At 34.6% G+C, this 15,534-nt stretch overlaps 1 protein-coding gene across 1 annotated transcript in view; it reads left to right on the plus strand.

Annotated features, from left to right (window-relative positions):
* Positions 1-15,534, plus strand: part of LOC111048163 — a gene marked incomplete in the record, with an annotated part of 59,733 nt that overhangs the window by 20,760 nt on the left and 23,439 nt on the right. The window contains 7 exon segments of the mRNA XM_039422578.1: positions 3,161-3,350; positions 5,303-5,502; positions 6,924-7,144; positions 9,595-9,829; positions 12,486-12,798; positions 13,877-14,069; positions 14,756-14,919. Coding sequence (XP_039278512.1) covers positions 3,161-3,350; positions 5,303-5,502; positions 6,924-7,144; positions 9,595-9,829; positions 12,486-12,798; positions 13,877-14,069; positions 14,756-14,919 — 1,516 coding nt within the window.

Below are 15,534 nucleotides of genomic sequence, written 5' to 3' on the forward strand. Positions count from 1 at the left end.
AAAGAGAAAATAAAAGAAGAAAGGAAGAAGAAGAAGAAGAAGAAAGAGGAAGAAGAAAGAAGAAGAAGAAGAGGAAAGAGAGCAAAAGAAGAAGAAAAGAAGAAAAGAGAGAAAAAAAGAAGAGAGAAAGAAAGAAAGAAGAAGAAGAAGAAGAAAGAAGGAAGGAAGAAAAGAAAGAAAGAAGAGAAGAAAGAAGAAGGAAGAAGAAGAAGGGGAAGAAGAGAAAGAAGAAGAAGAAAAGAAGAAGAAAAGAAGAAGAAGAAGAAGAAGAGAGAAGAAGAAGAGAAGAAGAGAAGAAGAGGAGAAGAAGAAGAAGAAGAAGACGAGAAGAAGAAGAAAAGAATAATAATCATCATCGCAAACAACAATATTCAAGTAATCATTATAAATATAAGATCAAGAAGAGAAACGAGAAGAAAAAAAAATAAGAAGTAGAGGAGACGATGGAGAAAGTGTTAGATTATTTTAGATGAGTTTTAAATAGTATTGAACGGTGAAGTGTGGAAAATATTATATAGTATTAGAAGTATAATTAACTATTGGGAGTTGCAATAACGATAAAAGTAGTAAATTGAGAACTGTAATAGTTTAGTGATGAATGTCTAAGATAACGTTAAATGAAACACAGCCCCTATATAAGCATATGAACAGACTACTCACCCTCTGTTCTATCAATAAATCTTCACACATTAGCTTCTATTGTTCAAGCTGTGGCAACAGTAGAAGATATCATTATATAGGAGATTACTATCTTTACCTATAGATTACATCCATATCTATAACGTATGTTAATCATCCAATTTATTTGAAATTCAGCATTTCGAAAATTATTAATTATGGAAATAATTTGGTAAGAGATGTAATAATATAGTCAGAATAGAGATAATGATTCTCTAAGTACCCTCTGGAGTATAGTAGTTGATGCATTGAACGTAGTTTTGGGAATTAATATCAAGATAAATTATTAATCAGTATTAACAAATGTGGATCTCTTAGTTTGCATAAATAGCAGTGGAAAGATTCATTTATAGAACAGAAAGCCAGCTCATGAAAATGCCAAGGTATCTACTGTGAAATGTATTAATACGAATTTCCTTATTGTAGTGAAGGGCACCTTAGTCATCGAATCCTGAAATGATTTAATTTACCTTTATTTTTTGAAGGTCGGTCATCCTCTCGACTGTGTGGACCCTCTTGGATCCTCCCTCGCCGATAGAGATCTTGATCCTCCCGTCGATGACCAGACATTCCTATGCCCATGACGGTCGGCCGCAGCGTTGAGGATCTTGAGACGCTCCGCAGTCAGATCCTCGCGAATGGTGATGCCGGAACCCTTCAGCTTCCTCTTAGCGTCGAAGATCATCTTCCTGGTCCGGTAGCTGCAGAGTCGTACTATGATGGGTCGGTCTTGGGTTTAGCTTGCCCTTGTTGAGGTGGTTGACGCCTTCCAACGCGATGCGAGCGGTTGACATCCGCCAGAGTCACGGGCACGTTCAGCTTCTTGTTGAAGACATCAAGCGCCAGCAGGTCCGTGTCTTCTTTGTCACTCTCCGGGATCCCAAAAATACGTATGAATGTCGGCGCCCGTATTGCTCGAGGTCGTCGACCTTCAGGTGACAAGACACCTCTAGCTCACGAATTCTATCGTGCAGCTGTTTGTTCTCCTCCTTCAATGCCTGAAGTTCCTCAAAGATAGATTTCACTGCCATAGAAACGGCATGATGACAGTTTCTTCGATTTGCTGTCGAATAATGAGGAGGGTCTCTTCGGACAATGCTCCAGAAATAGCTTGCTTCGGAGCATTGACCTCATTCCTCGGAGTGCCTCTGTTCGGTCGAACATCGTGTACCGTTAGGTGGATTTACACTTTTACAGGCGAGAAGGTAGACTGAAGAATTAGGAATGTTTTTTCAAGATAAATAAAAAGAGGTGAGATCAAAAATATAATTTCACTATTGAATTAAGCTCGAGAAACTGAATAACAAGATGTATAATTTGAAGTGAATTGAACTGTATAACCCTACGAAATATCTGTTAGAAGACGGAGCCGAACTGACACACGTTTACTCACTCGACATAACCAGAGAGGACTGTATGAGAGAACGTGTCAATATAGCTTGACGAACTACTAGGACTATCGGCTTGAGTTAACATACAAGCTCTATACCATGGGACATCTTATGCTATTTTTTCTCTATGGTGTCACTATAAATGATACAGTATCACCACAGAATGATTCAGTATCACCACACATGATACAGTATCACCACACATGATACAGTATCACCACACATGATACAGTATCAACTCAATATGATACAGTGTCATCTAATAATGCTGTCCTTATCTAATTCAACAGTATTTCAGTGATTAGTGTTGCGACCTTCCGGCAGTCGCGCTTTTGTAAAAAGTACAACAGTGTCAATTTTTTTACTGCACAAAACTATTGAATGGTGTGGTGTCAGTGAATGAGTCACCTATCCATTCCAAAACTTTCTCCCCATCACTCCACTGAATTGCAGTATGAACCGAGCAATGGTTCAGTCTTTAGGTGCCATTTAGTCGCGACAGTGGATAAGTATGATAGGGAAAGACTGTATACGGGGACAGTAACGAACCAATAACACAGAATTGATGGCTTTGCTTGGTGTTCATTTTTGGGCTAAGAAATGGTAATCATCCAAATGTTTATTGGCGTGATATTATGATCCAATGTGATGGGAATAGTAATTATACAATTAATTAATGTGTGTTGACAGTAAACAGAGTACATAACACTTGGAAAATCGGATGTTGTAAAAATTACAACACGCGACTGCTCGTGTGATTGAGTAGGGCGCCACTACCGGAAGGTCATTATATAAATGAACAAATCAATATAAATCTATCTTAATCATAAAACTGAGCTTAATCATAGGGTAAAGATACCGTTTAAAATACCAATATATTTTTTGTTTCTGGCTTAATATACTAAGGCATCAACTCTTGAATGTCAGTATGGAGATGCATTGATGTATTTTTTATGAAGACTACAAAGACGGACAAAGTGAACTTCAAAAATGCATGTATCAGTGGTGGAAACATCTTCTATTGCATAATTTATCATCTATATTGATTGTTTTATTGTACAATTAATTATCTCAATGTATCATATTTACAGACCTGTCACCAATCCACTGTTGCTTTAGGAAAAGCCAACAGCTTAGACCAAAGTAATCGAGCATTCCATTTGGCGTTTGCTGTTTTATTCAATAAAGTTTACAAACATCAATTGAAAAACTTGGAAAAAATTAAAACAGACTCCACACACAAGAAGTCTTTCCTCATGAAATTTATCAGAAGCCTCTACGGTGAGTGTCATCTGCTTATTTCTACAGTAATTTAGAAGAAGTAGTTGAGAAGTTGATATTGTGGTAATTATTCATATTGAATGAAAAAGACTAAGAAATTGTCAAAAAAACACAGATTTATTGATACTTAGAAAGACCGGTTTCGGTTATTACACCAGAGATTGACAATGGTGTAATAACCAAAACCGGTCTTTCTAAGTATCAATAAATCTGTGGTTTTTCATTCAAAAATGAGATTGAATATTATGCTAATAAATTATATTTCTACATTGTTAGGAAACGATCTATCAATGTTGCAGAGTTAGAAAAGGATAGCGGTATCGCTTTGTCGAATGATAGACAAGGATAACAACACCAATGTTAATCAAATACTGCCATTATAACGTGGACCTCACTATAGCTGGCTACATAATACAGGGACCGGCATATTTATCTGACGATTTTGTAGTAATTGTTATGTTGGCACCACTGTCATTGAAAAGGCGGGAATGTTGTACATCGAAGGGTCTATTCTTGCCCTATTTCTATCGCTATTCAGTAGCCAGTATGTTGTGGTCAAGTGAACATCGAGCGTTTGTGATGGAAGCTTATTTTAAAAAGAATGACTTAGCTATTTTAACACAACATTCATTTCGCACATTTCAATAATTTAAATCGACACGCGACTGTTCCTAGCAGGAACAATCTTGTTGTGGGTTAAGAATTTTAGGAGTACGTCATCTGCTTTAAAAACGAAACCAACAGGACGAAAACGGACTGTAAGAACGGCTGAAAACATCAACGCGGTAAGAGTAGCTGTTGCACGGTCTCCACGACGTTCAGCTGAGAAACATGCTGTTGCGCTAGCCATTTCTGATCGAAGTGTATGACCAATTCTTCATTCTGATCTGAAATTCCATCCGTATAGGATAATGTTAGTGCAACAACTTGACTTAATGCTAATGATTGAGCACATCGCCGCTTGCGGAATCATTCTCGAAAATGGCCACCAGGATGACGCTATTCTTTCAAGTGACGAGGCACATTTTCATTTGTCGGATTTGTGAATAAACAAAATTACCGTTATTGGGCAGTCAATAATCCACAGAACTAGAGGAAGTCATTCAACGAGAAATCGAAGCAATTATACAAGTGATGATTGAGCGAGTAATGGCAAAATTTAGAATTAGGTTAAGTTAGTGTGTAAAAATCAAACGTAACGGAAATAATTTTTTTTTAACATCTTTATTGCCCATAAAAACAAAATACAAAATAAAAAACTTACAAAAGAATATTCTAGATTATAATAATATATTATGCTATTTACAAATAAATTAAAATTACATGGCACCACCCAGCAAGGGCAAAACCCTGACCGCTGAGTGAGAGTATCAGCTGTTTAGACAATATAAAAATTGTTTACTAATATTCAAAGCTACAAAAATCGAAGTTAACAATAAATTACTAGTAATTATAATATTTGACTGATGTCGAAGAACAATTTTTGTATCACCCACTTATTTATCTGTTCCATCCTCTGTCTACCCCTATTAGAAAGATATTCTGACAATGCATTTGGCATGATATTTATTATTTTTGAGCTAAGATACCCCAATTGTCTTTGCACTATTGTCAAATCTGAATAGTTAATATTATAAATGTTATGAGATGTCAGGTTATACATAGAAACGTTATTATTCACTGTAAATTCCTCCTTTCTCATCCATGCATAATAGAGAAGTTTCTTTATATAAATTTGACGTACTGTCATCACTTTAAATTATGACATAATCCTCGAATAAAATCACTTTTTGAGTAATCTATGTAATTCACTGTAAATTGCAATATATTACATGTTTCAATTGTACGAAACACCCTTCAATTATTATCCCTCAAAAATCGTCAGGTTTTTATGTCGGACCCGGTATAAATAAAAAATAATACATGATTACAACGACCTAATTTTATTGCAGCGGAATTTGAAAGCTCTAAAACAATCATGGAGCAGGAACTGAATGTATTGGATGTATTGAAAAACGCTCTGGCTGGATCTGCAACTCTATTGACCTATTTGAATGAGACGGTGGTACATAACAAGTCAAAGCCAATTGAAGTACGTATCAGTGCTTGTCAACTCACTAATGGTAAAACAGATTCGGAATACGACGAAGAAGTAAGTTAATCTCATTTATTAATCTGTCCTTAGTCCTCAACTTTGCCCACAACACTTGCAATATTTTAGAGTGGGATAAATGAAGGCAATAATTATATATCTATCTATCTATCTTAGTCGATATGGTACTTACAGGTAATATTGTAATCGTTTCAAAAATATGAATTCATTTTCAACGTCAGTATGAGTTCATCATATCATAAGTTCTCTGATTATTTTTTATTCATTCATATTCCATACATACCGTACAATTGAATATTAGTTGTAATTGTTTTAAATATGAATTCATTTTCAACATCAGTATATGAGTTCATCTATTATTCCATTTATTCCATTTCCATTTATTCCATTTCATTGACAATTACAAATCATAATTATAATAAATATAATATGATTGGGAGAAGACAACAGGCATAGCCCAAAACTGTCTTCTCCCAAATTTTTACAAATAAATGTTTCAAAAATAAAAAGGTTAAGATTTCACTTTAACTCCAAAAAGTCCAATTTCCACTCCAAAACTAATGACTAAACTAAAAATTTTGAATTTTGATACTTAAAAACTGATTACAAACAAAAATATTTCACTCAAATCTCTATAAATTGAAAATTTATTAAAAGTATTATTTAAAGTGATTTTGCAAAATTTTGAGCCAGAAAAGAAACACAACTTCACTATTAGCACAGCTGTTATTGATTATAAGTTCTCATTAAATTATAGGCCAAGTTTTTATTAATTTTCATTTATTCATATTCAATACATACAATTTACATATTAATAGTAATAGTTTTATGATGCTGACTTTATAAAATCAAATACAAATCAGACGCTCACATTAACGCGAATCTCACAAAAGAAAAATGGCACATTTATTCATTCAAGAACAATTTTCCTATTTTTACAGGTATTCATCGACGTAATAACTCTAATCTTCTTCTTCTTCTTCTCAGCCTTTTCCCACCTCTAACTTAAACTTCATTCTGTTTTCTATTAATTTATTTCGGATTGTATCCCTTCTAGTTAGGTCGCAACTCCAGCTCAGCATCTTCATTTCAGTGACCTGCAGTCTGTGTTCGTGGGCTTTTTTATCTGCCCAGGTCTCCGCTCCGTATGTCAACGCGGGCCATACGACTGTTTTATAGATTTTTCTCTTTAGTTTTTCATTTATTCTTCTATCACAAAGTATTCCTGTCATTTTCCTCCTATTTATACAGGCTGTATTTACTCGATGTGCTATTTCGTTGTCCAGTTCACCGTCTTGCCCAGGTACTTGAATTCCTACCAGATTTAAAGTTGTTCCCTCGAGCTGTATAATAACTCTAATATCACAATAGAAATACGCTTCCAGTATTTTTATTCATACAAGAACAATAACTGTTTATTTTTCTGTTATTTTTACAGTTTCATTTTAATACTTTTACAGGTATTCATGGTTTTCTCTCCGCTGTTATTTGATGAGGAAGAGCATCTAGTTTTGAGAGCGATGGCTTTGGATATTATTCTTCAGCATCTGAATGGAACAATAGATCTCCTTCAAGCTAGCATCAAACATTTCAAATCATCCACATATCTCTACGGATATTTTTATTCGTACATCGAACAACTGTACAGAAGCTCTACAAGTCATTCACATCGGGACCATTTGTGAGTGTAGAATCATTCTATTTTATTGATGACTAGCAGGTAACCCGTGCTCCGCAAGGGACTAATTTAAAACTTGACAAACTGAAAACTTGATCTATTGAAATCTTGAAGAATTTAAAATAGGCCTGTTACCATCTTCGGTAAATTGTGAATCTATATATATATATATTATATATATATATATATATAATATATATATATATATATATATAGAATTTCAAGTTAATCAGTTCAGTTGATCAGACGTGATGATGCGTCATTCGTGAATTTTCTTTTACGTTTCTATCCCGAACGGTCTGAATTATATCCTGAATTTTTCATCCCGTACGTTTATAAGCCAATTCTTTCCGTTATATATAATTATAGATAAATAGATTTTTAGGTCAAATGGAATCTATTGTAGTGAGGTCCACGTTATAATGACAGTATTTGATTAACATTAATGTTGCTATCCTTGTCTAACATTCGACAAAGTAGATATTACTATAGTATCTGTACTATATATGGTCCACACCACTCTTGAAATGTTCATAAAGTGTAAAATAAATACATATATTGTCTAGATCTACACTTACTGATTGCTTAATATATGGTGAATTTGAAATTTAAATAGTAATATGAAAATTTGAAATTTATAACCCAGGCGCCACGTTAATTATTAGGGAACGACCCTCGAAATTTGAATAAGCAACTACCACAGCATAACTCTTTAGCAGAGACATGAATTTATTTGAACTATATAAAAAACAATGTACATTACTCTAATAAAGACGCAGTCCAGCAATCAATGAATGTAGAACTACACATCTTTCCCAACTATATTGCTTCACTCCATGATTAAAACAATAAAGAAGGGAGGGGATCTAATGATACTTGTGAAATAACAACACAAGGCAATTTTGAATCATTAGATAAATATAATGAAAATAAGCAAAAGACAAATAAAATTCACACTTTACAAAGAAACAAATGAGATTTTCAATGTTGATTAAATATATCAAATGTCCTTTGGAATTTTAGTAATAAGTCTGTTAAGCAGAACACCGAAATATGAAATATGATTTTACCGTTTATGAAATATAATAATAATGTTTATTGAAAGTCTCTATATTAAAATAGAATAATGCACAATAATACTACGAATCACAAAACCTAAACCCTATTTAAACAACAATAATACAAGTAAATAACCAGTGTGGCAAACAAACAACAACTTAAAATTACACTAACCTTATATGTTGTATACCCCGCGGACCATGGCCTTTTCGCGCACTTTTAAACTGCTCACTTTACATTACAAATTATGAATTTTAATTATTTTTCTTCAATGGTGGTTTTGATGTGATGGTGTTGATGTGGTGTTGGTTTTCCCGAAACAGGACTCCATTTCAGCCCCTAGGGCTGCGGGCTGCACGCTGCTCACTCCTCAGACATGTTACTCTAGCCGTGGTTCACCGAAAAGTGTCCTCGTGTTCCCAACTCCACGTGCTCGCCCACCCTTGAACCATTGTTCCTCCTTGGATCACTGCCCCAGTTGGTGCTGCCCCCTATCTGATGGCACTCCACTCATGCCTGGCGTCTGGCTGCCACCCTTTTGTCACTGGTCAGCATCGGTTATTTCACCGTTAGACTTTTGACCATCATTGTTCAACCTCTACTCCCCTTTGCCATAAGCTGGTTCCTTTTGTACATTTTGAGGCAGAAAGTTGCAAGTCGAAAACTATCTTGACCTGACTTGTAGCTGTAGAAAACCAAGGCCTGATATGATTGTTACAAAATCTATCCATTTATCTATTAGGAATACATTCTAGTTATACTCAATTATTTATTATTCAAATAAATTATTGATTGTATATTTGAACTATTTGAACTAGAAGGTGGTTCCATTCCCTACTCTTGTGCCTTGGTCGTTATTTGTTTGTGTTAATATCTTAAGATCCACGTTATAATGACAGTGGAGAAAAATAGAAGAACTGCGTTGCCGATTCTCTGCCTTGACACTGCCTTCTAATAAATAATAGCTGATACCGGTTTATTTGATGTAATAGTAACTGTTCATTCTCGTTTAAAATAACCAATTATATTCTGTTAGTCAAGAAAATATATTTTTAAACGATCATATTATAAATTTCCATAATTGCGATTAAATATTTTGTCAAATAATTATATTTTTACATCGTAAAAAACGATCTGGCAACGTTGCTGTGTTAAAAAAGGATAGCGCTATCTGCTTTGGCGAATGATAGACAAGGATAGCAACACCAATTTTACCAAATACTGTCATAATAACGTGGACCTCCCAATACAGGTAGCATTACAATAATTGAAAACAGGCTACCCGTACTCTATTAATTTTATTCATCATATTTCTAAACATTTATCAATTCAGTTATAATCTATTCGTCGCTGATGATTTGATAGGAATTACTGAATTAGGGTCTATTTTTCAGGAAAAAATTGATAGCTAACTACAAATTGCTAGAAGATGTTCCAACAAAACGATCTCCAAGTTTTGTCAAATTTTTCTCTTCGCCAAGAAATGATGGATCTTCTAATAAATCTTCTCTGTACGAAGGTCAAGAATTGGTGATTAAGCATATTGCAGATCCTGTGACGTCACTACCTCACTTGCTACAACTAAAATTGGATTCGTTTGATGCGGATCATGTCACAAATGTATTCTTGGTAAGTTATTGATCATAAAATTAATTTAATTGTGTAATAACATAATGATATCATGTTGTGAATTTCAATACATACCATAATCCCATAATTTTTACGTTCTGTGCACAGTAAATTGTTCCAGTTCCAATCGTAAATTGTTCCATCACGTGACTAGTGCAAAATGTTCCCATGGAACGCCATTTCAAAATCGTAGGTTCAAGCTTTTGGCGCGCACTTATAAAGTTGATTTACACCAAATGTGTTGTTTACTAGCTGCCTGAATGAACAAAGGCTGTTTTACAAACTTACCGTCTTGAAAGTGTGCATTCTTTCATTCCATTACTCTCAAATTTTCTATAGAGAAATATTCATTCAACGAATGGTTATCAAACATCATTTTGTTGGTTATGTATTCTATGGCTATGCTATGGTAAACAAACAAGCTATCAGCGCATGCGCAGAGAAGCAAGCAGACTTCAATTCAATCGACCAATGAGAGCTCTGAAAGTTTGAACTGTAACAATTTACCAGGCTTCGACTGTGGGGCAGGAACTTTGTACTGGAACTGGTTTCTGGTACAGAATCTGTCCAATTCTTGAAGCAAAGGCAATTAACAATAAATAGTAAGAAATGTCAATTCCTACAATTCAAAAGTAAATATAATTCAGTAGAGGATAGAGAAAAAGATGTGTTTGTAGAGGAAAATGAATTAGACCAAGAAGAGAAAGTAGCATCTTGGAATTTTATTGGACAGGAAATTAACATGGCATCCTTACATTGAGAGGAATGTAATAAGATATCATCTGGGGTATTGTCCTGCGGCAGCTTGCTAGGCTGAATGATAAAAAACTACTGTTAACTGCTTACCATGGACTTATACTATCTCTATTAGGTATGCTATTTTAGTATGGGGTAATTCATCTCAACAAAATATGGACAGAGTGTTTAAGATTCAAAAGAAGGCACTCAGATGTATAGAGAAAGTGAATAGGTAGACTCTTGTAGGCCTTTATTTAAAAAGCTTGGTCTATTAACTGTGCCATCTTTGTATGTAATGAAGTTGTAATGCATGTGAAAACGAGTGGTGTGATCCAGAATCAGATGTTCATGAGTATAATACGCGAACACAGCAGATTATCATATAATGGGACACAATAGTAGGTTATTGAACAAAAACCAGATTATATTGGTAGGAAATTTTATAACAAGCTACCTCAAATCTTGAAAAGTAATGATGATTTGAAGATTTTCAAAAAACAAATGAAAAAATATTTAGTTGATGAGCTTTTATAGTGTACAAGAATTCCTTTCAAACCTAAACTAGGTTGAACTACTTAGTGTTAGAATTATTATGTAATAACATGACTTGTCTTTTGCTCAAGCAAAAGACGGATCGTTTGGTTCAAGCCAAAGACGGATGTAAAATTGCGTCCACACGCATCCGTCTTATGTCGTTTGTTTTCCTATTTTTGTGCTGACAAGTTCAGTTCTTAATATGTTTATTCATTTATTTATTCAATCATTCAGAATTATACAACTTACAGAAAAGTACCACAGGCTAACTTACGCCCAAAACGGTTTCAATTCTAATTTTTACAACAGTCCAAAGTAGCTAGAGGCTATGTGTTACTTCAATATGAATTGTGATATGGTTCATTGAGTCTGAATTGTATACGGTTGACATATATCCGGTAGATGAGTGATAATTATATCGTATTTTTTCGCTGATTCAACTGGATGATGCTATAATATTTAACAACATAATGACAAAGATATTACTGTTAATCGCTAAATGGCTTTGTTTACATGTCATATCTCGAGACACAGTGATTGTAAATGGATTGAAATTTTGTATATAGTATTCTTATCAACAATATAGTACATATATGTATATAGTACATCATCATGATAGTAAATCATAATATCAACATAAAATTCTGAGAGTATCATGAGAAACAAGAAAGAAAAAAGGGTTAAATGGCGTTATATACAATCGATAAAAAAACTTGCTTATTTTCAAGTACTCGCGAGGCAATTTATTAATTTGAGAGCGCTGAATCCGAATCTGAAATCACAATTTCTCTATCTCTATTTTTACGCGATTTAGGTTTTGGTGGATAGGCAAAAGACGGACGGTTTGATGGAAAAAGATTGCCGGCCGATACATTTTAAGTTTGACGACTTAAGCTTGAAGACCGTCCGATCCGTTTTACCGTCCAGACGCAACGACTTACATGCTCCGACTTATGCTTGAACAAAAGACTGAAGCTAAACTTGAGCATCTGGACCGGGCTTAACACACTGATGGATCTGCGAGTGCTAATCATTGAGGCATGTAACAGATAACCGTGGATATGTGTCGCCGAGTCTCCAATAACATAGGCGTTCGTGTTGAAGCAGTTATCAGACAAGAAGGTGGACACATTGAACACTTAATGGTCAGAAACCAATCTCCAGGCATACAGTAGACTAGCTATATCTCATTTTGCTGTATTGCTTTCACAATAAACTTTCTATGACAAAACTAAATGTTGGATCATATGGTGCGCCACCCTGTAAATTTACTCTTCAAATATATCGTAGAGATCATAAGAAAAGGTACTAGTAATTACATAAAACAAGTATCAAGTAGTTCTGTAGAAATACATGAAAAATAATCTTGATAATCATTTTTCAGATACACATTGAGCTAAACGGAGTCAATCAACATTTGCTAGCCAACGTTCTGAAAAATATCAACCAAACTATACCGATGCATGAAATTCCCAAATTGTTGAAAACGACATTTGACGACTGGAAAACTGAAGGAAATGTTGAAATTGTGCTGGAAAAGCTGGGCTATGTGTTGAAACGTGTATCCCATAGACTTACAGCTGATGATGGAGATTCTCAAAAACAGACTCTGGCTGAGAAATTTTGGCAACTTATGAGTTTGGGCATATTAGATTATGAAGAGTTGTTGTTCTGTAGAACTGATTCTGTTTCAAAAAGTAAGTATCATAATAAAACACTAGAATATCGCCTAAAAATATCATGAATTTATTAAAAAAGTTACAAACATGTTTACACATTTTTTCTTTTGTTTGTATCTATAGTTTTGGTATTATATCCATTTGTTATTGTTATATATTTTTTTATTTTCTTCTCTTCTCTATAATTATTACTTTCCTTGCCCTATTACCATAGGTAAGGAAAGTATTGCTTTCCGAAAAAAATTATGGTACCCCAATTTCTAAATTTCTATACGTTTCAAGGTCCCCTGAGTCCAAAAAACTGGTTTTTGGGTGTGTGTGTGTGTGTGTGTGTGTGTGTATGTGCGTCTGTGTACACGATATCTCATCTCCCAATTAACGGAATGACTTGAAATTTGAAACTTAAGGTCCTTTCACTATAAGGATCCGACACGAACAATTTCGATCAAATGCAATCCAAGATGGCGGCTAAAATGGCGAAAATGTTGTCAAAAACAGTGTTTTTCGTGAATTTCTCGGAAACGGCTCCAACGATTTTGATCAAATTCATACCTAAAATAGTCATTGATAAGCTCTATCAACTGCCACAAGTCCCATATCTGTAAAAATTTCAGGAGCTCCGCCTCATCAATGCAGATAGATTCCCAATTATCAGGCTTCAGATACAATTGAAACAAAAAAAATCAAGTGGAGTAGATTGAGCATGAAAATCTCTACAATTAATGTTCAGTAACATTTTCACCTAAAATTGAAAATAAGCTTTAAATTCGAGAAAATGTGATTATTCAATTGCAAATTATTGTTGATTCTATTAAATCATTCACTATGAAGAGATAGCAGACCTCATGTGTGTCTCCAGCGTCATTGCCCTGTCACCAGCTGGCTCAAATCTTTAAATAGTAGACTTGAGATGCGCGGGAACACTAGCGTCAGGTGATCAATTTTCATAACGGCAAGGAAAGTTGTGTGAGTGCGCCACACCAGATTTTTTCATTTTCTTCTCTTCTCTATAATTATTTTGATAATGGCATTATGTAGGCGAAACATTTTGTGACTAAATAATTTTTAAAATTAAAAAAAATCTTTTTTGTTTCAGACTCAAGCAAGCAGCATAAGTGTGAACGGAACTCTGTTCATAACAGCATAGGTCTATTGCATAATGAAGAGAATGTATTTGTAGCTGAGAATGGATTCACAGTTATGCAGTCATATTTCACGCCATACTATTTCCATCTTGACAAAAACGAGTCAATATCAGACGCTGGTTTAGATTCTTCTTCATTCGTCAGGTAAAAATTGAAAATATGAGGACAAGTTGAAGTTACATAATGAACTTCTTGAAGTGGGGGGGGGGGAGAATAATCTATAGTTTGTATAAAATAAGTTGAGATTCATTAGTTTAAAATATACGAGTTACCAAATCGTGCGAAATTTAAATCTTTTCATACAAGCTCATATGACTGGATATATTCAAATTGGCAATTCTGTAACGACTGTGTTGGATACTGGATAAATTTTATTTTATTGATGCTTCTTTTTCTTCTTCTTCGTCTTTTTCTTCTTTCAATGACTAGGCTAAATGTATTTATTGAAATAATCTGTATAATTTCCTTAGAATTGTCAACTTTTTAGACTAACGCTCGAATGAACAAAAACCTGTTCAATTTTAATCTCGATTAAATGCCGCAAAATCAATAAGATAAGCCTTCTTTTTAAAAAATCCCTCTCTGTTAGGTTCGCGTGGCATTCAATAACAATTAAAATTTAACAGGTTCTTGTGCAATCTAGCCAAAGGCTGTTAAATTTTAATCATGATTAAGTAAATGCCACGAGAACCAATCAGAGAAGGCTTTTTGGAAAGAAGGCTTCTGTGATTGGATCTCGTTGGATATTTAATGACGGTTAACTTTTAATAGACTTTTGTACAACAGGGCCTGAGAGTAAAATTTTAATTCTTGACTCTATGAATTTTCAGGTTGTGGCTAGCCAAAGAAAAGGAATTTTCTGTTTATGATCCGATGCTTAGCTGTTGGACAGGATTAACAGAGCTGCATACAACCCAGCTTCAAATGCCATTCAATATTGAAGCTTTCAACGTGACTAACAAACACTTCAAAGCAGTACTCGTGAACAATAACGGTGAGATCAATCAATTCAATTCTATTATTTTATTTGCCATAAACTAACTAGTAGTTCTGTGAACAGTAGACCTCACGCAGTATTCTCATCCACAAGTATCTGATTGAAACTATAGAGCTTATGGAAATACAGCAATAGACTGGCTTCTCCACACATCTGTGTAATCACAGATATTGGCTTCTCTAATATTGGCTTATGAAGGAGGCTCCGTTTTCCTTTTATATTATCCTTGGAATGCAAAATTTCCAAAAACCTTGTATATATAGGTCCACGCGCAATTAAAAAAGAAACATACCTGTCAAATTTCATGAAAATCTATTACCGCGTTTCGCCGTAAATGCGCAACATATAAATATATAAACATTTAAATATTAAGAGAAATGCCAAACCGTCGACTTGAATCTTAGACCTCACTTCGCTCGGTCAACAAATCAAGCCAGATAGATAGCCGGCCTTACATTTGCGGGCCAGATAGACGAGTTGACTAAGGCGTTGCACCCTTCAGTCTGCTAGTGCTACCTGGTCGCGGGTTCGAATCCCGCCGAATCCCTTCGAATAGGCATGGACGTTTGATCATATCATAAGTCACCCTCACACTTCCCATTACCCACGCAC

This window comes from Nilaparvata lugens, chromosome 3 (assembly GCF_014356525.2).
Source record: "Nilaparvata lugens isolate BPH chromosome 3, ASM1435652v1, whole genome shotgun sequence".
NCBI lineage: Eukaryota > Metazoa > Arthropoda > Insecta > Hemiptera > Delphacidae > Nilaparvata > Nilaparvata lugens.